At 44.1% G+C, this 24,650-nt stretch overlaps 1 protein-coding gene across 1 annotated transcript in view; it reads right to left on the reverse strand.

The window, feature by feature from the left end:
• ZNF423 (zinc finger protein 423) overlaps positions 1 to 20,901 on the reverse strand; it is a 399,295-nt gene extending 378,394 nt beyond the window's left edge. The window contains exon 1 of the mRNA XM_031954447.1: positions 20,552 to 20,901. Coding sequence (XP_031810307.1) covers positions 20,552 to 20,591 — 40 coding nt within the window. The 5' untranslated portion in view covers positions 20,592 to 20,901. The remainder of the gene's footprint in view (positions 1 to 20,551) is intronic.
• Between the last annotated feature and the right edge of the window lie 3,749 nt (positions 20,902 to 24,650).

The following is a 24,650-nucleotide window of genomic DNA, read 5'->3' on the forward strand; positions in this document are numbered from 1 at the left end:
TCTTGCTCACTCCTCACAGAAACTGTCTGTATGTGTATGTATGAGTGTGTGTGTGTGTGTGTGTGTGTGTGTGTGTGAGAGAGAAGACATAACCACACACTTGTGCACAGTCACAGGTCAAACCTTCCCATGTGAGGTGCAGGAGCACACGTGTGTCTGCACATGTCTGTGGGCAGACATAAGTGTATGTAGACTGCCATTCTATGCATGCAGAACAAGCCATCTTGTATACATGTATTTACCTTGTGCCCAGCTGTATACATGAAGATGCATGCACAAAATAAGAGTGATATTTTAAATGTCTATGATCTTCAAAGTTTACAAGAGCTCTATAAGATTAGAGTTATGAATATTTCTCCATTTTTATATTATTTTATATATTATTATATAATTACATATATTGTATTATTTTTATATATAAATATATTCTCCATTTTTCAGAGGGGGCTCTGAGGCAAAGTGATTAGTCTGTGGAGACTATTAGCTGATTCAGTAAATAATGTGCTGGGTCTACAGTCAGGAAAACCCGAGTTCTAATCCAGCCTCAGATACGTATGGGATGTAATCCTGGGCAACTCAATCAACTTGTTTCAGCTTCCTCAAATAGAAAATCAAGATTAATGAGGGGAACCCACTCCCAGAGTGGTTACCGGATCAATGAGATATTTGTGAAGCACTCAGCTCAGTACCTAGCCCAGTGGGTGCTGTCCCTCTCCTAACATGCAAAGTGCCCCCCATTCCTTTCTAACTCTCAGAGGCCATTTCCTCCCTGGAGGTTCCGTCCCCCCAACGGGCAAGCACCAAGGAGACCCAAGTGGATCAGCAGTCACATCTTAGACTGCCCTCGAAGTCAAAGACCCACAAAGGAGTAATCAGTCATTCTTGGGTCACTTTCTCTCACCTACTATCTTCTAGCATCCAGAAAAATGATTTGGGTGTCAGGGGGCTTAAGCACCCCAAACAGTCGCACAGGAAGTATTCCATGTGGTGAGTCTGCCCTGATTCACAAGATCCTCAAAGGTAGCGCAATAAAATGGAAAGATCCCTGGATTTGGAATGCTCCTTCCCAACTGGGCGACCCTGGACAAAGCCCTCCGAGCCTCAGTTTCCTCATCTATAAAAAAGAGGGATTGGACTAGGGGGTCTTCCAGCCCTGACACTTTAAGGTTCAGGGGAAGGAGAGGGAAAGGGAGAAGCTGGGCAGAGTTTTCAAAATAATTAAAACTCCCACACTAGGACACAGGGGGAAGAGGAGCCAAGACTTGGACCATCAAGTCTTCCCAGCCGGCCCCCTGCTGCGGCCCCCTTTTGTCACAAAACCTGAGGCCGAGTTATTGTTCAGAAATGAACCTTCCAGGAAAAAGGGGCCAGTGAGTCCTGTTCCCAGGACAATCCCTGCAGAAAGCATCCCCCCAGGGGCTGCCTTCCTGCAGCTCAGAGTGAAAAGACAGAAAGGGGCCCAACCAGCAGCCCATCCATGGAGAGGAGGGGTAGGGAGGGAAAGACTCCCCAAAGCCCCTCCCCAATCCACATATGCAGAAAGCCCCTCTCTCCCCCCACCCCAGAGCCTTCCTGGGTTTCTGAGTCACCACTAGCTCCACTGGCCTATCAGGGCTGGTGCAGGCCCAACACACCCCAACACTCCCAGCTCTTTCTGGGTCCCCAAGCCTAAAGACTCTTCACCCCCATTTGATTCCTCCCCCCTCCATTATCCTTCCACCTCTTCTTTCCAGGACTTTCTCAATCAATCACACAGCCAGGATAGCCGAACAGGAAGAAAAAGAGAAAACTGACGTTCTCAACCAGCAGAATAATTTTATCAATTTGATATCATGAAAAGAGCACAAGAACTGGTGCTAGTCCTGGCTCTACAACTTGGTGACCGGAGCAAACCTTCCATATTTATTCTTTTCCTCATTTAAAAAATCATGTTTCTGCTTAAACCACCTCCTCACACAACAGTGACAAAAAGGGGCTCTGTACCCATACCACAACAGAGAGATATGAGCCACTATTCTTAATTACTGGGAATCAGTCCATAAGCATTCATTAAGCAGCCCTCCCTCACTTAAATCCAATTCACCCTTGATGTCAGATATCATGGCCCTCTAGGAGAAGGAAGGTCAAGCAACAAGACCTACTATGTACTAAGCACTGGAAAGTCCGAGTCATGTGCTTTATGCAGTTAGTCTATAAAATTCTGTACCTGAACAAATTTCATTCAACTAATCCCTCTGCGGGTCACTGTGCTTGGTCTCCCAAATGGAACTTGGCTCTCTGGAGGACATGCCATGCAGCCATCTCCTTTCCCCCTTTCTTTCTTTCCAACCCCATCTCTCTTCCCCTGCCACATACACCTAATTTTTGTATATATTTGCTATTAAAGCAAATAGATTTGCTGAAAGAAACTTACCTGACATCTGTCAATCACCTGAAAATATGTAAATGACATGTTTTGTAGATCATCATTCTAATGGTTTTACAACCAGAGTCATTAGCATTAAAACTCCTTATTTCCCTCTTTGCAAAAAAAAATTGAAGGCTTTAATTTGTAGGAAACCTTCTAGATTATTTAGCTCAATCCCTCATATGGTACAGATGAGAGAATTAAGACCTAAAGAAAGGACCCAACTTCTTCCAAACTCCCCTCCGTTCCCCCCATTCAATGCCTGGCAAATCTAGGATTCAAATCCAAATTCCAAATCCCAGGACTATTTTCTACTACAAAATGCTACTTTATCCTGAGATGAGGAGCCTAGAGGAGGAAGAGGAGAGCAAGCAAACAGGCCAAAGGAGCATTTCTGTCCTCCTCTGGCAAAAGTTTGGTCCTTATAGTTTCCCAGTCAGGTTATCAGCCACAGCTGAGAAGAACCAGCCTCTAACTTTGAGGGTGCAGCATTGAGGCAATTGTGGAATAAACGCCAAAGAGAGAACAAGGAAAGAATGACAATATGAAATGAAATGGGGGCTCACTTTTCCCCATTCTTCCTTCCCCTGCCCTGGTCACAGCAAGCAGTGCATTGTGGGCTTTCCAAAGGAGAGAAGGAAAATACTCCCCATCTGACAGGGCAATCTAAACTGTTGCTAACTTCCCTCTGACACCGTGACCCTGAGGTTAAGAAACGCGGTGTCTAAGATTACAAGATCAGCTTTCCCTGAAGAGTTTAACCAGAATTTTGGAGGCTTAACATTCTTCTCTGAGCCTAGGATACAAACTGTGGACACAGAATCCCAGAATGTTTGAGCTGGATAACTCTGCGAACACAGAAGCTGGAAGGGACCTTAGAACACAGAACATTGTGTGATGAAGGGTCCTAAGGCTATATAACATCAGAAGTGAAGGGACAGTCAAGACCACAAGTACTAACAACTCATTTTACAGAGGAGGAAACTAAGGAAAATAATGAAATGAGAATTATATATTTTTCTTTCCTTATATTTTTAAATTTTTTTCCAATTTAAATACCAAAAAAGAGCATTTTTACATACCCAACAGCAGACAAAAAGGAAACTATATGAAACCATGAATCCCTATTTCATATTATTTGTGTTTTTAAAATATATAACAAGTACTGTGTTACTTTCAGAACTGTCCCATTAGTCTGTGATTCTTCTGAGTCTCTGGTCTCTTCTGTACATTTAAAAAAATATTTTCTGTAGAAATATGTATAGAAGAATTGCACATGTTTAACATATATTGGATTACTTACTATTTAGGGAAGGGGGGAGGAAAAAGGGAGGGAGAAAAATTTGGAACACAAGGTGCTGCGAGAGTGAATGTCAAAAACCATCTTTACACATATTTTGAAAATAAAAAGCTATTTTTAAAATTTCCAACAGCCAAAGAGCTAATATTATTCACTTCCCATCCAAGTGAAATAAATACAAATCTTGGTCTTTAAGAAAATCAAGGCAAGGCTACTTTGGAAAGACAACATGGCATGGGACAAAGAACAACACAGACTTGCTGTCCAAGGATCTGGGTTCCTTCAGGTCCTATAGGCTGATTTTGTCCAGCTCACTTGGTACCCTTGCTCTGGCTTACCATCACTAGCATGTCACTGCGTCACCTCCCTAATGTCATAATCCTCTTAGAGAACAAAGGACAAACAATCTATGCAATCTAAGCTTTGGGATCATGTGCAGTTTAACCTTTTTAGGCTTCTGCTCATCTACCAATAAGAATAATAACATTTGTACTTTCTTTCTCACAAGATTGTTGTGAGTAATATAAAGGTGAACTATCAGAATGACAAAAGGACACAACTAGAGAAGCTTGTACAGAACCCTATCCACTAAAAAAAATATAGGATGGTGCTGACTGGTTCCTCCAAAAAGAGAAAGGATTCATAGGATGACTCTCCTCGCTCTCTAAACTCTTATGAGTCTCAATTTTGCTTGATGATTGGCCAAAGCAATCATAAAACAATAGATCTTTTCACCCAAAATGCAGATGTTCATGGAGGCAAATGGGCGTTCTCGGAGGAAGCCTTTCCCTTGGCTCAAAATGGTCTTCTTGGGAGAGAAGAAAAATCCAATGAAGAGAAGAGATGAATATGTGATATCTATAGGAATAAATTGTCATTCAAGTCATTTTTGAGTCCCAGCTGACTCTTCATGACCTCATTTGGGGCTTTCTTGGCAAAAATATTGGATCAATTAACCATTTCTTTCTCTAGCTCATTTTTAGAGATAAGGAACTAAAACAAATAGGGTTAGGTGAATTGTTTGGGATCACATAGGTATTAAGTCTGAGGCCATATTTGAACTCAGGAAATAGGGATACATATTCCACATTTGTACTTTGGTATCTCCTCAGAAGAAAAGGTGGCTCACCAGTGGGTGATAAATTAAAAGCTCACTTTCCCACCCAGTTTTTTTAACCACCACATTTTGAAAACAAATCCACTAACAGGAAAAAAGTTAAATCAGATAGATGGTGCTCCCAAATCAATAATCTGAATGAATCTGGCCATAGCCCCAAATCCTAATGCATGATACATTATGGATATATATGTATATATACGTGTGTATACATCACATATGTCCAATCTCAAAACCTCACTATAGTCATGTGTCCCTCTGTGAAATCTATTTTCTCCCTTCTCCTAGTCTCTAGAGAAGGGCCCCAAAAGAGCGCTCAGGAAAACTGGTAAGAAATGAGGATGGAATTTGGAATCAAAAGACTTGGGCCTTAATACCAGTTCTGCCTCTGTGCCACCTTGTCTAAGTTCCTTTCACTATGGGGCTTCAATTTCCTCCTTTGGAAGGGGGGATATTTAACTAAAACACATGTAAAATTGAAATAGAAACAGGAGTTGCTAATCAACAAAAAGGATCCATGCAGGTTGAAATTTTTAGTTTTAAATATTTTAAGTTACTTATGTTTTATTGTATTTTTACTTATTTTGTTCAATATTTCTCAATTACATTTTAATGTGATTGGGGATGCACCTTGTGTGGGATTTGACACCTACGGACTGTATCATCTCTAAGGTCTCTTCCAACTCTGGAATCCTATGTCTTAGGTCAACTTCAGTTCTGACATTCTATAGTCATAAGCTAAAAGGATCTGGAACAAAAAAAGGACCTTTTGTTGAGTTGTTGTTGTTGTTTTTAACAAGGGAATTGGAATTAAGTGACTTGCCCACTCTCCCATAGATAGAAAGTATTAAGTGTCTCAGGCTGCATTTGAACTCAAAGTCCTCCACATTCCAGGGTTGATGTTCTATCCACCACGCCACTGAACTGCCCCTGTTGAGTTGTTTTTAGGTTTGTCTGACTCTAGATTTTCTTGGTAAAGAAAGATACCGGAACGGTTTGCCATCTCCACCTCCAGATGAGGAAACCGAGGCAAATAAAGTTAAACAACTTGCCAAACTTAAAGCAGCTTTAATAAGTATCTGAGGTCGAGTTGGAACTCAGAAAATTAAGTCTTGCAGATTTCCAGCCCAGGGCTCTGTTTACTGTGCCTCTTAGCTGGCCAGAAGGGATTTTAAAGAGAGAATATAGCCTCTTCATTTACAAAGAAGGACAAGAAACCCAGAGGGGAAAGGCTATGCTTCTGGGCACAAAAGACTTTAGAACTTTAACCTAGGTTCTCATCTAAAGCAGGGTTCTTTTCCACTAAGGCCATAAGATCAAGGTTCATAGCTCTAAAGCTAGGAAGTGCTTCAGAAGCCATCTGGGTTAACTCCTTAATTTAAGAAAACTTGAGGCCTCATAATTCAATGCCTCTGTTTTACAAATGATGAGATTGGGGTTGACAAAGACAAGGTAGTCCAAGGTTGTAAGTAAATAGAAGAGCCAGGACTTGAACTCGGGTCCTCTAAATCTGCTCTAGCCTATGGTCTATAGTCCCTTGAAGGTGTCTGTGAAGAATTAAAAATATCCCTTTTAAACACAGATGTTGAGCCAGAGCCAGGACACCACGTAAGGCTGCTAAAATCAGCCTATGGGTTCTACGGGCTCCTAGAAAATGAAGAGCAGCCCAAACCCAACTTTGAACTCGGGAAGTCTCGCTCCATCTTTCGGAACTGGTCCCTACAAAATACCTTCCTTCCTAATCCCAATGGCCAAACCAATTCCTGTGGTTGCCATCCTCACTTTTTCCAAGGAGGACAAAGAGTGGGTGAGTAGGGAGAAAGAAAGAAAAGACTTTCTCTCAAAGTCAAAGGCAGGCCATCCTGGCCCACTCTCATTTTTGCTGTCACTTTCAGAAAGCTTTGACAGCTCAATAGGTTCTTGGCCAGGAATGGGAAGTGTTCTGCATTGCTGGCTCCTCCATCACTCCTTTATCCTTCTTCTATCCCCTCACCTCTCTACCCCGAGGGTGGATTTGTGTATCCCTTCCTTCCCTATCTGGGCAATTGGCAATGTTAGGGAATTTTTCCTCTGTTTCTTTTCTTTGTTTGTAACCAGAAAATGTCTTCCTGATGGCTCTGGATGTGGGTACATGCCTGGTCATTTTCAATACATTTTTATTTTTTAATGAGAGAGAAGAACCTGCCCAAACAACAAAAAGCCCACACAGAACATTTGCAGGATGAATTAAAAGCAATTAATGAAACAGCTCCAACAAAGGCGTCACATCTAATCATCAGGTAGCTCCTTTGTGCTCAGATATGTCAGTGGGGGAAGGACCTCTCAGTGTTTTCTTTGCTTATTTCTCCTGAAATACAAGCCTGGGTTGCACACACCCACACATATCCCCCCACACACAGACATGCAACACACCCACACACACATAGGCACACATGAGTGCACATGTACTCTTGGTATGGGTTAAAGTTGAGGTGGCTTCCATTTATCCCTTCTCTTGATTGCCTGTCTTCTTCCCCACCAACCTCATCTCCACTCTACCCAATGAACCTGGCCTTTTGCTGCCCCCAGCCCTTCTCACCCCACCAATTCCATCTTTCACTTAAGAGTTGGACAAGGCACTTCTATAAACCTTGGTTTCTACATCTGTGAAATGGGGATAATTATTCCTGCCCTATCCACCTCACAGTGTTATTCAGAAAATCAAATGAGATTATAGAAGCAGAAGAGTTTTATTAAATGTTTTATATATACATATGTGTGTGTAATTATATAATGTGCAATATATTTTATATTATATATATAAATATTATTTCTCCTGCCCTTTATTTTAATCAGTTACTTTCTCTAGTGTCTCTCTCCAAAGAAAAGGGATCCCTTTTCCAGATCTTTGGTGAGCATGTCTGGATTACTTAAGATCACAGGATCATGGTTAGGAGAGATCTCAGAGACCAATGAGCTAATTCCCTTACTTTACAAATGAGGAGGCTAAAATTCAAGAAAGTTTTGCCCACATAGAAAATAACCAAGCTGAAATTTAAATCCAGATCCTCTGCTTCTAGATTACTGAATTCTTTCTATACCTCCAACTTTATCAGTTTATAATGAATGAACTTTAGATTCTACTTCAAATACCAATTCTCTTGCCCTCCTCACTTCCATCCTCTTCTCCCCTTAGGGTGGGCAGCATTTTCCAAAATGGAAATAGGAAATTTAGTGGGTACTCTTGACAAAAATCAATCATGGAACCACTGGTGCAAAGAGTCATGGGGTAAATACCATGAATCTTGGCCATATAGGGTACAGAGTCGCTTGTTGGAGGCAGTCAACAAGAGTTTATTGATTAAGCAGTTCTGTGTTCTAGACACCTTGACAAACACTGGAGACACAAAGGCAAAATACAAGGAGCTCACATTCTAAAGAAGGAGATAATACATGAATAACAACAGAGACACAAGATATTGTTGTGATTAGTTGTTTTTTCAGTCATGTCTGACTCTTTGTGTCCTCATTTGGGGTTTTCTTGACAAAGCTACTAGAGTAGTTTGCCCTTTCCTTCTCCAGCTCATTTTTCAGATGAGGAAACTGAGGCAAACAGGATTAAGTGACTTGCCCAGAGTCACATAATTAATAAATATCTGTCATACAAGATATAAAGAGAAAGTAAATGAGGATTATCTTTGGAGGAAAAGTCACTGGAAGAGGGAGAGAGATTGGAAGAGACCTTGAAAGGCTTCTTGCAGATGATGAAGTTGGAGCTAAATCTTGAAAGAAATCAGAGAAAATAAGAAGATGAGGATTTTATGTTAATATTTTGAAGGTAATAGGGAACCTTGTGAGCTTAATGAGTTATATTCAGATAGGTACTTTAGGAAACTCACTCTGGAAACTAAGTGAAGGATGCACTGGAGTAAGGAAAAACTCAAGGGAGGAAGGGAGGGGAGGGAGTTCAACCAGCAGGCTAGTATAATAGCCCATGGGTGAGGTGATGACGACCCTCACTGGAGTAACAGCTCTATGATTCAAAGAAGATGCATATGAGAAATGCAGTAAAGACGCAAAACAACTTGGCAACAAACTGAAGAAATGAATTGAGTGTAAGTAAGGAGTCAAGGATGGCCCTGAGTTATGGGCCTGGATGGAATGTTGATGGCTGGAACAATAATGAGGAAGGGGAGGAGAGTGGAAAAAATGGAAAGATAATGAGTTCTGCTGTATAAGCTGAATTTGATATATCTATAGGACATCATTTCCAAATGTCCAATAGACAGTTACTGAGGCAACAATGGAGATAAAGACTTTAGAGCTAGGTGGTGCAGTGGAAGGAGCACCAGTCCTGAAGTCAAGAGGACCCGAGTTCAAATCTGATCTCAGACACTTAACACTTCCTAGCTGTGTGACCCTGGGCAAGTCACTTAACCCCAATTGCCTCAGTTAAAAAAGAGTTTAGAGCTTGACAAATAGATCTGAGAATTAGCTACATAGGAATGATCATTGAATCCACGGAAATTGATGAGATCACTTGTCTAGATATCATAGAGGGAGATGAGAAAAAAGTCCAGGACAGACCTGAAAAACACCCACAATTAGTGGTTATGACCCAGAGGAAGATCCAGCAAAGAAGATTGAGAAGTAAACACAAAGACAATAAGCAAGAGAAGAACAGTTATATGAAAGAAAAGAAGGTTATCAACAGCTGCAGAAAAAACAAGAAAAATCCAGATTAAGAAAGTCATTGAATTTGGGAATTAAATGATCATTAGTAAACTTGTACAAATGTTTCAGTTGATGGATGAAATAGGAAGCCAGACAGCAGAGGGTTCAGAAGAGCAAGAAAAGAGGGGAAACCAGCTTCCTCAAATAGAAGGAAGAGATACAGGATGAAAACTAGTTAGTGTGACTTAAGGATAAAAAGCAATAAAGGAAGGAACTAGAATCATAAGGTTTATGGCTCACAGCAAAAGAGGACTTTAATTTTGAACAGAGAGGACAAGATTGGGGGGAGAGATAAAGCATAGAAATAAAAGGAAGAGGAGACACAAAAGTTGAGAAGATTCAGGATGAAATGGGAGACATTTGGGGGTCAATAGGAAGCCAGAATACAAAAGTGATTAACACTTTGTCTTCCCTACTTTGGATAACAACTCCTTTTAACTCATCATTTCCAAGTCCATACTAAGGAAGCAGAGAGAATGGACATATTTCATAGAAAGAAGATCTACAACCCAAAAGTTATGGATCTAGGAGGACCGTATCCTACTCCTTTACTCTCCCTTCAAAGAATAATAACGTATAGGGACTAGAACACGGAATACAAGTTTAATACATACCGAGGGAAAACGTCTTGGCTGACACTTAGAGGGGGCTGATTTATATATTCATTCATGTTTTCTTTCTTTCATTCAATAAATATTTACTGAATAAGGACCAAATGGAGAATCATAAAAGCCTCTAACACAGTAGGAAATCTAATCCACCCAAGTAAAGTAGAAAGGACTGGGAGCCGGGAGACCTAATTTTTTGTCCCAGCTCTGCAACTAATTAGTTGGGTAGCCTCAGACAAGTTGAATGTTCCCTTCCCTAGACATAGTTTATACATCTGTGAAACAAAGGGAGGTAGGGAGGAGGTCTCTAAACTCTGACATGAGACTATAGGGGTGAGTTTATATATTGAGGTAGCTGAATAGCACAGTGGTACAGCACTGGGTCAGAAAATCAGGAAGAACCGAGTTCCAACCTGTCTCAAACACTTATTAACTAGGTGACCTTCAACAAGTCACTTAACCTATGTTTATACTCAATTTCCTCAATTGTAAAGTAGGAATAATAATAATAATAGTGTTTACCTCCTAGGGTAGGTCTGGAAGATCAAATGAGATAGTAAAATCATTAACACTTAATAGGAACATAGTAGGCACTTAGTGTTTTCTTCGCTCCTTCTAGATCATCTTTTCTCCTCAGCGAAAGAAATAGCCCATGTGCTGTTCAAAGCCCCAAGGCAGAGGCCCAGCTGAACGAGTCCCAAGGCTTGGGGTGTGACCAGTCCCCTCTCAGAGGAAGCTAGGTCCTTTGAAAAGGCTGCCCTGAGCAACAGAAGCTTGGAAACTGCCAGCTTAGCAGCTGTACTGGAGTTAATGCCCTTTCCCCAGGGAACAGGGCCAGAGATCCTCCAGCCCAGGATCCCCAGGTGATTACACAGCCTGCTCCCCTTATTTCTGCCCCCCTACTCCCCAAGAGAGAAGGCTCTCCTCCCTCACCCATTCCTGAGGGACCCACTGGAGCCAATGATTCTTTTCTCCCCTCCCTAAGTTCATCCCTGCACTCCCCAGGGAACAGAGACAAAGCAAACTCTCTCATTCAGGAACCAGAAATGATTTTTTTTTTCTGTTTTGTTTTGTTTAAGTACAAAGATCTGCATTCTCTCCCAGAGCCCAAGTGAACACAAGCTTGCTGTAAACAGCAATAGCAGGAGGGGTTCCACAAGACAAGGCCAGTCAACTGCTGGGGAAGCCCTGGATATTGTCTGTTTGCTCAGACTTAATTCACCCGGCCTGCTCAGCCTTTCAGGCCAGAGAAAACTCTGTCAGACAATGCCTCTGCCTGAAATACACACAAATGACCATCTATTAGCCTTCAGGCAGGTAATTCAGTGCAACAGGAGTTTGGTGAACAGTATGTTTTATTTAATTAGGATGAACAGAAGAGATAAACCTCACAGCAGGTCTAGTAATGACAACACGCAAAAAAATAATTCACGCCCAGGTAACAAAAGAGCAAGTTTCAATTACACTGAAAGCTGAGGAAGAAGTTGACTTAGCACCTCCAAGAAGGAAAAAAAAAAAAAGAAAAAATTCTAAATGTACAGCCTGTGTGATTCACAGTTATAATCTGGGAAGGAACTGCACCTGATCAAGGCAGGAACCCAAGGTATTCACTGTGGTTTTCACTGGGGTTGTTTCCCCTTCCCCACCACAGCAAAACCACACTGTGTAGTTGCTCTCATTTGAAATCAATCTGGATTGCAAAAGCAGGGAAGGAGCATTCCCCCATCCTGGAAAACTGGTGAACATAATTATTGCAGCAGCAAAAGGAGAAACATTTCTAACATCCCGAGCCAAAGCTCACATATAGCCAGATGCAGAGATTGGGGATTTGGGGAAAAGGACCCTTCTCTGGTACCATCCTATTGACTGACCATTTCAGACTTTAAAAAAGATGTAGTGTAGACTAAGTTCTTTCTGTCCTTCATAAGCAAATGATCCTCCAGTTACTCCCATCAGTCCTGAAACTTTGAAAGAATGACTTCCCATTATTGCAAATGCTTTAGCATCCTGGAATCACACAACTACCTGGGGAACGCTCACCTATCCCAACCTCGAAATTTTTTTCTCAGATTGGCAAAAACCCATGCCACCTGGACTCTGCTCTGGTCTCCATGCTTTAAAAAGGGTCACATTCAGCCAAGAGACATCTTACTTAGAAAAATCTGAGTTCAAATCCAGCCTCTGACGTTTCTAGCTGTGTGATGATGAAATTACTTAACCTCTCTGAACCTATTTCCTCATCTGTAAAATCAAAGAGATGGACTAAATGGATGGCCTCCAGGTCACTTCTGGTTCTAAATTTATCATTCTATGAACCCTGTGAAGATAATGTTCCCTCACAAAGAACCTATAATGAAAGGTCTTTGCTTTTAGACAACAATATACTTATGTGAATGAGTGAATGAATGAACAAATGAATGAAAAAGAAAAGTGTTGTGTACAAAGATGATTTTATTTAAATTTTTTCACTTCCCTTACTCCCATCCCATTCCATCCATTCTTAATCTTTCCTATGCTTTTGTCCCTTTGAGTAAGGTCCTTCATAACCAAAATCTGTGTTTTTTAGTTGTATCTATCCCAAAACCTCAGTTACCTAACAAATAGGAAATTGGTGTCCAATTAGTGTGCACATACATCTACAGAGCACCACTTTAGATCCCAATCCAGGAGATGACATGAACATCTGCTTTCACTTCAAGACATTAATTTTCAATTATTGGAGAAAAACAAAATTAGTCCTGACAAATTGCTAGTGAATATGGAATCTTGTCAAGTGCTTCATAATAATAAGTTAGAGAGCCAGCAATTAACATCCCCAAATAAAGTTTCCTGATGGACTCTTGTCACTTGAAGCAAAATGGAGTGGGACATTCTGGGAACTGTCCTGTAATTCCATTTGAGGTCTACTATACCAAACAGTAATAACACTTCTCAGCTAGCCAATACTCTCAGGTAACCATCTCTTCCAACAGTTAGGATTAATGTATGCTCTAGTGAAAGAATTTAAAGTCTAACTTTCTAGAAAGAGGGGAAAATTAAAGCTAAAAATCTTCACCCTTAACAGGGTTACTTGTCTGTCTCTCTAATTTTTTTTTTTTTTTTTTTTTTGTCTTTTACTAATAGTTTGCAGTGTAGAACGATTGACCATTAACAAAGCACTCTATAATTTGTCCCACCCTTTCATGAGCAGTAGTCACTGGTCTACAACAATGAATATTTGTGCACTACCAAGAATGACTTTCCATCAGCAAACTGATTCAGCAATGCAGACACATGCTCCTCCAAGAAACTAAATAGGAAATTCCACCTAGAAATACCAAAAAGAAACACTGACAGACTTTATGAATCTCTCTAAATGTTTTAGTAACCTCTGCTCTAAACCCACAGTTAGAAATGGACAACTTCTGCCTGCTTATATCGGTGCCCATACTTTTGAGACCACACTGGAGTGCCCCTTGTTTCCCAAACATATTTAATCACTAATTGTAAGGAATCCAAATGATAAAAACAATACAAGGAAAGAGAATATCACAGTGTAATCTCATTTGATGACTTTTTATGTATCTTGACTGCCCCGGTCTCTGTATCAATAAGTAGAAACCGATATTTGAATGAACAGAATTAACAGATAATGACAATGTAATCTTTGTATTGGAAAAGTCAAAACTGAACCAAGTGAATACATTTGTGCTAGGAGGTGGGATGGGGGGAGAAGTGGAAGGGAGGGCATGTGTTTCTCTCTCTCTCTCTCTCTCTCTCTCTCTCTCTCTTTTTATTAAGAAAGAAAATTATATCTTTAAGACAAGAATGAAAGACATTGTTACTTCCAAAGTCAACTCTGTAACTGAGCTCCGACATTGTATAATTGACTTTGCAAGCAGAACAACAGCAATATAACAAAGAAAATGTCAGTGTTTTCACAGTGCTAATCTATAGCACTAGGAGGGCCTCCTGCTGTCAGGCAGAGCTGACAATACAATAGCTTTCAAAGGGATATTACCATCATGCTTTTATTCTTGACATCAATCAAGACAAAGAGAATCCTTTTCAGAAGACATTAAAAATCAAACCTTTGGTTGAGAAGATAGGTAAAACAGCCTTCTTTTAAAGGAGACCATTCAGGGCAATCAGCTAATTTGAGGGCCTAGAAAGGGATGGAGTATTTTTATTTATTGAGTGTATAATCCCAAAGTGACTACAGGCTGCCTGCCACAAACCAGGCAGGTAAGGAGCTAAATCAAAAGTTTCTATCAGTCTTTCTCCACCCCACCCCTAAGAAAGCAGAGCAGGAAAGGATGACAACCCTGGGTTGAGATTTCAAGGAGGATAACTAAGCCAGACTGAATTAGTGCATTTTTGTGCAAAACTGTTTGATTACTGACTTGCATGTTTATGCACAAAATACCATTGCAATCTGACAGCAATTTGCAGAATTGTCAAATTCACCAACTAAAGTACATCTGCTATTTTCAATCATGTGCCAACAGGAATAGAGCTCCCATAAACGGCATTGAAGTTGTTCAATGAAAATTGCCTAGAACCTCTCAGTCCCCTGGTTCTGTTCCTTTATCTGAATCTTTGTATTAGCCTGAAATGTTTTAGAAAAATGATGTTTGTTTTGCAAGCATCAGATCCCATTAGGGCAAAGCACCCCATAAACCAAGATTTTCCAATCATAACCTTTACCAAACAAAAGAGCTATAAACTATCCCCTAGTTAAATATGGCAGCAGAAAGCTTATCTTCCTAGATTCCCTTTTGACTTTTTCAGTGAAAGACTGCTAAAAGGTGTACTATAGAAATGGATGGTGCTTATTGTGTTGATGTCCAAAATCAGAAAAAGTTAATATTTATGCAATATTTAATTGGTGATATATTACTCCTTCCTCTTTTAAATCACTGAAGATATACCAAAAGATATTATCTGCCCTCCAAAGAACAGAACCAAGACAGATAAGGCCACCATTCAATTTTCACAAACTGTTTTGTGGGGACATTTAGTTAAGGTGTTCACTAGTTTACACCTGGGGTGAGAGAAATGGAAAGATAAAGAGGACTAAACTCTAAATACTAATCAGGAGATTTCATCGAAACTCAAGAGACCAAGGGGAATCTGAATAGAGACCCTGGGCAGATGGATAGGCTGACTAATATAAATAAATGAGGACAGTCCTTTCCAAAACAGAGGTGGTTACTATGTCAATATTTACTACAAAAAAAGGAAGTTTTTACATTGTAGACAATGGGCACGGTACACAATTCTTTAGACAGTATTTAAATAACAGGTACTAAGAAATTCCTACAAAGAAGGGTAAAAGATTGAGAGAAGGGAGGACACCATCAATGACTCTGAAAATAATCTCCCCCTGAATCAGCTTTCTTCAAAAGAGCAGGCAGAATGTTCCCAGTATTCACCTTACTGTTGGTTTGCTTTAGTTTACACTTTCAAATGAACAGTTAAAAGAAATCGATTTCTCTAATTGTGAGGCTATTAAATCCTACATCAGGGGGAGAATTCAACAGCTATCTCCTTAAAAACAACTGGCTACCAATATGGCATTTATTGCACATTTTTGTTCAAATTAACCAGATCTCTTGGACCAAAAAAACCCCCATTGAGAGCCAAGCAAGCTTGTACTTAAAAGACCTTCACTCTGGTTTAGTGATTTTCTTCCTCCCATCCTTGTTCTCCTCCCTCTCCACTTCTCTCCCCCCCCCCCCACTTCTCTCCCCTTTCCTTTTTTTAAATAGTGGAGCATACCACAATATCTCCATGTATTAAAGGAATTGCCAGTACTGGGTGGTTCTGTGGAATTACTTTATTACTGTAATGTCACCGGCATTTTGCACCTCTCATTATTAATACACAGTGCACCTTATGCTTCTCCGTTTGGAAGGATTCCACTGCCAGGGGCACATAGTTATCTTATTTTACTGCTTATTAAGTTTTTGCTAGGAAACAGGTGTAAGAATCTAAATAGCAATTACTAGACATAAAAGATGTTCTAGTGAATGAAACAAGTCATGTTTCCCTGTGATTGAATCGAGAGGCAGGAAAAAAGTTCTGAATACAATACAGTCTGAGCATTCCAGACCAGCCTACAAATGTTACAGAATTTATAAAGCCCACACACACACACACACACACAAGATCATGTACATTTAGCCAAACAAATTCTGACAATTTACACTTGTATTTGGTCTCCGTTGAATCAGAAAACCTGTAAGCTCAGAATGCCTCTATTTATTACATCTCAATTATTTCCATGGAAACATGTGCTGTGACAATCTATGCTGTGCCCAACTCCCTCGACCTCCATCCAAATTTATAAAAAATGGACTTTTTAGAAGCTAAAGGTTGAGAAGAAGGAAAGGCCTAGGCAGGGGATGAAATGGAATCTCTGGAGGACAGATAAAAATTTGGGTGCTGGGTATGAACATAGTGTATCCAATAATTAATAGCTGGAAATTCAATTAACAGTGAATTTATACTGAAAGTGAGGAAATATATGCCACATTACAAATTATTCAAAACTTTTAAACCTAGATTGAAAAAAATGTATTAATTTTCTCTCCAAATTAATGGGCTGTTGTGGGATTGGAGGCAGGAGCATCAAGGCGACAGATCATCTTAATGTTGAGTGGCAGAGATAACTGCCAGGATAATCATTACTGAGCCACCTGATATAATCAGTAGAAATAACATCAGTGAAGAGTGATGACTACAGTACAGAGAATGAGGCCAAAATTATCAAAGTAACAAACAGGGCGAATGCAGTGAAAACTGCCACACTAAGAAGGAATAAAAAGCGAGGAAGCTGGAAAATAGCTCAGTAAATGGCATTCTTCTGAAATTCAGGGGTGGCTTTTGAAAAATGATGCTGCTATCCTCCTCTTCTAAACTATTGCCTGGATGTACAGGGGATGAGTTGTGTTTCCCAATTGATAGACAAACACTGTGACACTCACTGACACCTCCAGAAAGGGGGGGTATTCTGGGGTTCTGTTTTGGTGGAGCAAGTCACCATCTGAGGCCTGTTTGATTTTCAAAGCTGCAATTCCTGTGCTTTCAAATAACACTTTCAGAACATCCATTAGAAATAGTTATATTTCTGTCTTCCCTTCCTCCTATGGGCTCTCACATTTCAGAGATCAATTACAGCAAAGGACATTCAGAGCAGGTTGCTCGGTGCTCTCTAAGTCCACAATGCCTCACTGTTAACCCTGACACACAGCAGTAAAGGCAAAAATACACTGTTATTCCTTAAGAAGCACCTTCAAGCATCTTTAAAGGTGAAGACCTGGCTGTTTTAAACACTTACTGTGGCGCTGTCCACACTTAGTCAAACACCTTTTAATATTGTTTCCTGGGCGGTTGAGGGAGAGGGAGGGGTGACTCTTGAAGATTAAATAAATGCTGACCCACAGAAACTCTAATCTACATCAAATTAGTACCTTCCCTTTATATTAATTCCCTCCTAGATAAATGACCACACCTCCACTTATTCACCCCAGAATCAAACTAAATAAAAGACTAAATAGAGAAAGACAAGGTCTGTGAGGACCTTTGTTAAATGACAAGAGAAACATTATATATAGCACTGAAGTCTCTGATACAGCAACAAAAACAAATCATGTGATTCATTATTTACTGTAGTTTTGAGAAATCACCTTACTACTTATTCAAGATTTTAACCTGTGTCTTTTCCCCATCAATTAACTTCCATTTTCTAGCTGGAAAGCCATTCTCCCAAGATAACAAATAAGTTCTTCTGGGCTCCCCTTGTTTTTTCCTCATAAAACATTTTAAGCTTGATTCCATGAAAAGCTAAAGAGAAATTCTTATAGAATCTTTCAGAGGTGTCAAGTAAGCTGGTTTAGCAAACTAAAATGTCCCCCCATCTCTGCATAATTATGAGCTGGATTTATTCTTGGATTGAACCTATTACCTTTCACAGAAGGGATTGTTGGTGGTAGTGGTGGTGTTTTAAATCAGGAGCTTTGCAATTTCCTTTCTGAATTATCTCCTCCTGATGAATTTAACATAGAATTAGCTGCCCGGTTCCAAAAGAACACAAAGGCTTCTCTGACTGGCCATTCACTTCCTACATTTTTGCATGGTTGCCTGAAGAGGCTCTTGAAGATTGTGACTTAGTTATTAGGTACAAAAGAAAGGTAAAGTCAAATCTTACTTCAAGTGACTAAAATTGGTTCAGTCAGGAAGGATTTAAACGTGGATTTTTCCTTTATCTCCCTCCTCATATTAACATATTAAATCTACAAACTCCTAAAATTTTACAAAGGGAGTCAGCTTATGCAACAGTTCTCTTTTCCAGTTGTATTTCTCACAAAGTTACCTAGAATAAAGAACAACTTCACTAGAAAAGGGGCAAAAACTTAGGTCCATTTACTTTGGAGTTCCATCATTAACTTCTACTTGTTCTTGACTACATCTTTTTAATGGTGATTCTAGGTTTTCTTTAGGAAGGACAGTGATTCCCTACCCCACCCCCATAAACCCATTCAGTTCTCAGATGCCCCTTTGCTCCGGTATTTAAATTCATGACATCCAAGACCCAAGAGGAGGAAAGAGGGAGGGGATGGGGAAGTGGGGGAGAAAGAGGGTGTCCTATCCCAGTTCTACTGCAAGAAATTAACTTTTGGGAAGAACGTGGGCTCTGGCACCTACCTCTAATGAAAGGGTCATAAAAATTAATTTTTAATTAGTGAGGAAGGGAGTCAAAGATTCTCTTCCCCAACCCTAACCTATACATAGCATAATCTCTAAGGGCCATTCTCTCTCCCCCTCCCCCATCGCCTCCATACTAATTCTAGAGCGCTGCGGGAGAAGGCTGAGGAGCACCCAATAGTCAGGGCTGGGGGGAGGGGACAGAGAACCACAAAGGCCAGGCTTGATGCCCTGGGGCTGCAAGCAAAGGCTCTACGGGGGGGGGGGGGGGGGGGGGGGGGGGGGGGGAAGAGCAGGAAGGGAGGCAAAAATCCTGCACTCCCCCACCCCCACTGCCCAAATCCCTTCTCAGGGAAGTTATTCACCAGACAGCAATGAACCACAGGGTTGTAAGGATGGAATTATAGATACATATACATATATACTTTATATATATACACACACATTACATTGTATTTACACCTACGTAAAACCGTGTATATGTATATGTACACATATATACCTCCATATATATACACAGCACTCAGTGATTCCCAAGAGGGCAGGGGGGACAGGAAACCCATAAATACGCTGGGGAGGTAGGCCGGCCAGGCAGAGCCAGGAGTTGGCGTGTCTGGCCTGGGCCTGGGGCTGAAGGGAGGGGGAGTCGCGGACTGGGAGTTCGGCGCCCTGGAGCCGGGAGCGCCACGGGGAGCCTGGGGATGGGGGTGGTCGGGATGAAGAGCTAGGACATAGAAGAACTCTTCCAATCCCTCTTGGGGCAAAAGGAGCCCCAAGTCTTAGAGGCTACCAGCTCCCCCGCCCCCTGCTGAGCTCTCAGTGGGGTTGGAGAGGACAGGGACACACCAGACAATAACCCACAGAGCCGGAGGCGCGTTAGCTCTAGCGGCCTCAGTGGAGGGGGATTGGTGGGGTGGCAGGAAGTGAGGGGGCCGGGCTGGGGGGAATAGGGGGGCCCGCGGCAGGGGGCCTGGAGAGGCGGAGGAAGCTGGGGAACCCTACAGGCAAGAGGTACAGAGATGAGAACTGAGCTGGGTAGGGGACCTGGAGAGGGGGCGGGGAGAAGGGCGCGAGGTGATCGGGGGGGGGGGGGGGGGGGGGGGTCAGGCTGCAATACAGTCCCCACGTCTCCAGAAACAACAGTGGCAGCCGCCTCCTGCTTTCCTCACTCCTTCCCCACACCCCTCGGATCAGGGAGGAGGGGAAAGCAGAGGGAGGCCCGGGGGGCCGGCGCTGGGGCGACAGCCGCAGCTGCCTCCTTCTTCTCCTCCTCCTCCTCCTCCTCTTCTTCCTCGGCGGCGGCGGTGATTCGCAATCCCCGCCAAACCCGGGCCGTACCCCTTGATTGGTCACGCGGGCCGACTGGCGGGGGCCCGGGGACCCAGATGGGGGAGAGGAGAGATGAGACTCCCCCACTCCCCCATACAAACCCACTTACACACCCCGAGACTAGAAGCAGCTGGCCGGGGAACCCGGTCGCTATACCTCCCCGCAGACTAACAGCTCCTTCTCCCCCGGCCCGGGAGGGGGGATTGGAAAAAGGGAGGGTGTCCGCTCCACGCTCCCCTCCTCCTCTCCTTTCTCCTCCTCCTCCTCCCTCCTCCTCCCTCCACCTCCCCCTCCTCCTCCTCCACCTCCTCCTTCTCTCTCGCTCTCTCGCTCGCTCGCTCTCGGTCCGCCCGTCCCTCCCTCTCCCTTCCTGCCGGTTCCCTACTCACCTTTCACCGAGCGCGGTTTGGCTTGCTTGCGTCTCGACATGTCCGGGGCTTCGGGCGCTCCCTCTTGCTCAGCGGACTGCTCCCCCCTCCGCCCCCCGCTGCTTTCCCCCCCCTTTCTCCTCCTTCTCCTCCTCCTTCTTCTCGGAAACTTTTTTTTTGCAGCCGGGTCGGCGGCTGCGGTGAGCAGATCGATGGTTCGGGGCGGCCTCACTCGGAAAGATAACTATTGATAATGATGATGATGATGATGATAATGATGATGATGGTTTGGGGAGGAAGGTGCTAAGGCCGAGGGGGTGGCGCTGGGTTTTTGCCTGTTGCAATGCGGCAGCCGGGGGCTCAGCGGTCCCAGCGGCAGGAGTCCAAACCCTCCCAGCCGCGTTAAAAAAAAAAAAAAAAAAGCCGCCCCCCTCCTCCTCCTCCTCTCCACCCCCCGGCCCCTGCGGCCCCCTCCCTCCCCCCACCCCACCAACCTCCACCCCCCACCCTCCTCCTCCTTCTCCTCCGCCCTAGTTATTTTCCAAAATTGCAGGCGTCCGCTGCCTGCCCAGTCAGACTCTCCAAAACCCATCTGTAGAGGAAAAGGGCTAAAATGAAAGAGTGGAGGCCCAAAAAGGAGGGATTCCTCAAACAATTTCAATCACCCTCAAAAAATCTAAAATTTCACCTTATCCTCCCCAAAAAAACTAAAATAATGACAAAAAAAATTGATTGAAAGGCTGATATACTGGCTTTGGGGTTTGCTCCCTCAACTCAGTCTCTCTCCTCTACTTAAGTGAGGAGGGGGGCGCAAAACCGCCCAGGAGTCGCTCAAAAAAGCTGTGGCTCTTGGCCCCCTGGCCTCCACGCCCCCTTCCCAGTCTCAGTCTCTGGCTTGCTCTGGCTCTGGCTCTGTCTCTGTCTTGTCTCTGTCTGTCTCTGTACGTGTCTCTCTCCCCGCCCCCCCAGCCCTCCTTAGAGAAAAAGCTGGGCCCAGGGTGGGGGCAATAAATAAGGTGTGGTGCTCACGCTGCTGTCCGCAGACGCGCCCCTGCCCTCGGCATAGCGCCTGTCCGCCCGGCCGATGCCTCCCCTCCAGCTCCGCTCGCCAAAGCGCTGCGCGCAGTGGATTCCCAGGCCGGTGCCAAGACGCCGGGACCGCTAGCTACCTCCATGGGCTAGGGGCTCGGAGAGGGAGGAGGCGGAGGCAGAGGAGGAGGAAGAGGAGGAGGAGGAGGAGGCGGCCCCGCTTTCGCCTTCACCGGCGGTGGTGGGAGCGGCGGCGGTGGCGGCTGCTGCGCCCCGGCTCCGCTCTCTAGCCGGCGCCCGCCCGCCCGCCAGCCTCCCTCGCTCTCCTCTCTTCTTTGTCGTAGCTGGCTTTCCTCCTCCCTCTGCTCTGGGCTGCGTGCAGGAACAAATAAAGCCGAGCTGGCTGAAATAAGCTGTCCCACAGGAGGATGGAGTTGGAGTCCCCCCGAGGGGCGCTCTGATCCTAAGAAGCCCACTCTCAGGCTCCAGATCAGACGGAGAGCCACAGCACCAGCAAATGAACAGCCTAAATACACTTCCCCGCAAAACCGACCGCAAAGCAGGCAAACACCAGAGCCGGAAATGAGTGGGAAGGGTGACACTATGATGAGGAGGCGGAAGGACAAAGCTAAAGAACCAACCAAGAGGGTCTCCCACGAACGGGGAGGGGAGAAAGAAGAAAAAAAAATAATTAGAAATTAATAAAAATAATCGCAAAGGGGGCTCGGGGTAATTCCTCTCTCTCTCTTCCCTTACTCCCCAAAAAAATTGTATCCTTTCTATCTCCCGAAATCTTTTTGGTTTTTAACACCCCAAAAACGGGCCACCCCCCAAAATCACGAACTTGCCTAACTTTCCCTTCTCCCCACCTCCACATCCAAGCTTGGCCCCACTGCATCCAATCAAAAATTTTAAGCTATGAATACAGATGTCCCCGCTCTAAATATCATGAAAAGAGCTATTTCCCAAACTGAACATACTTTCTATAAACTTTGAACAGTTCGCAGTCCCCCGTCCCCCAGCCGTAAGTGTATTGTGTCTTGCGCTCTCTCCTAACACCTTCCCAAAATTTGAGTTACAGTGTCCATCCCAGAGAATATTGCTTCATCTCTAGTCACAGAATATTCATGCAGGAAAGGACTCCAAAACGTACAGAGAGGGCAACTGAGACCAGGGGAGAGGGGGTGACTTGTCCAATGTTACACGGTAGCTGAATTAGAATTCGAATCCAGGGCTTCGAACTGCCTGTAATCTTTTTCATACACTGGGCTACTTATTAGATCGAGACCGACTAGAGAGATAAAAGTAATAAGGTCTAGGAGGGAGCTCTCAGGCGAGCTAAGCCAAAGCCAACTCCCAGAATAAGCTTTCTCCTCCCCCTCCCAAGCTCAAGGATTGGTGGAAAGGATTGTTAAGTGTCCAGGCCTGGGGATGGAGGGGGCGGTCTTTGGTCGAAGGGTGCCCCCTTTCCTTAGGCCATTTTGTAAGGCAAGTGAGGGGTGTCTGCGCGCTGTGCGGCTTGGGGAATTTATCAATCTCTCTCGATCAATAAGTTGCCACTTGGAGACGCGTAGTGAGGAGGGCTGTGTCCCCTCGGTGACTAGTAACCCAGGGCAACCTCCAACCAAAAAACCCGCATCCCGCGGAGATAAATGACTCTCAGCTTCTAGCCGGAGAAGCCGGGGAACTGGTACCTACACAGTCTAACTGCTTCCCTCTTCGACTTCCTCTGGTTCCTTGAGAGCGGAAGCCCGGGATAATTAACAAAGCCTTTCAATTAACAACCCTTCGCCAGCTCCCAATCTCTCTTTTTATCTGATTTTGGGGTCCCTTAGAGGCCCCGAGCGCACTCCCTTCCCCCCACCCAGCTTTGGCCTAAGTCCGTGTTTGTAGGTCATTTTGATATCCAAAAGGCGGAACCCCCTTTCCAAATTCAGCTCCAACACTCGATGCTGATAGTCACTGAGATGGGACCCTCGGCTTTGAGAAAGAAGGGGCCCAAAGCGGAGTATACTTATACCCATAAAAATTCTCTCTCTCTCTCTCTCTCTCTCTCTCTCTCTCTCTCTCTCTCTCCCTCGCTCCCTCCCTTCCTCCCCCTCCCCCCACATACGCAGGTTCACACATTCACATATATAGACACAAACTGTCTCACACGCACTGACTGCAGTTCTAGGCTCCTGTCGGGATGACAGAGACCCAGAAAAAAATAAAATCTGACAGCGCAACACGGGGCTGAGGACAGAGGTTCCAGGAACTGAAGGGTGGGGAGAAAAGAGACAGAGCACTGACAGGTAGCAGAGTGGAAATGACACCCAGCGACACTAAACCAAAGCCGCTGGTCGCTTGTGGGCGGATGCCCAGATGGACCAGAAAGCCCGAGACCACTGACCAACGCTGCGGGTGCTTTCTAAGCAACTGTAAAGGCCAGCCTGAACACATGGGCCCTTTTAAGGGGAAAGATGAACACAAAGCTTCTCCGGACTAAGGTGGGGAGGGGGCATCTCCGGAATCGCGCAGGCCAGCTCTCCGACAAGGCAATGATATAGCGGGGTGCTGGGGAGTTGACCCACCCCCTATTCATACTTCTCTCCTTACCTCCTGGTGAGGCTAGGGGCAGAGAGAGGACAGAGCCCAGGGGGCGGCCTTAGAGTCGCCTGGGAAGTAGCCAAAGGAGGTGGGAAAAAAACAGTCCGAAGCTCTCCTCAGCGCGCCCCCCCCCCCTCCATTCCCTGGCGCCTGGGAGCAGGGCCCATGGAGAGGGGCTGACAGGCGGCAGATGGCACACGCTGGAGGGGGAGTAGGGGAGGAAGGTTGGACTCCGCTTTCGGGTCCCCCAGCGCAGGCTGTCTCTCTGCTCTGGGGAGGAGGCGGTGCAGAGAACAGCCCTCGTTTCTGGGCCTCCTCTACTCCCTAGGGAGCCCAAGATCCCTTCCCCCTGGAGATTGGAGAGAAAAAAAGGAATTATTGAGAGAATGGACTCAACAAAGAGGAAAGGTAGTGAGTGGGGAGGTGGAACAGGAAGTAGGGGGTAGGAGAAGACAAGGATCTGGAAGGGAAAACAATTCAATGCTCATTTGAAAAATAGCCG

This window comes from Sarcophilus harrisii, chromosome 2 (assembly GCF_902635505.1).
Source record: "Sarcophilus harrisii chromosome 2, mSarHar1.11, whole genome shotgun sequence".
Classification (NCBI taxonomy): Eukaryota; Metazoa; Chordata; class Mammalia; order Dasyuromorphia; family Dasyuridae; genus Sarcophilus; species Sarcophilus harrisii.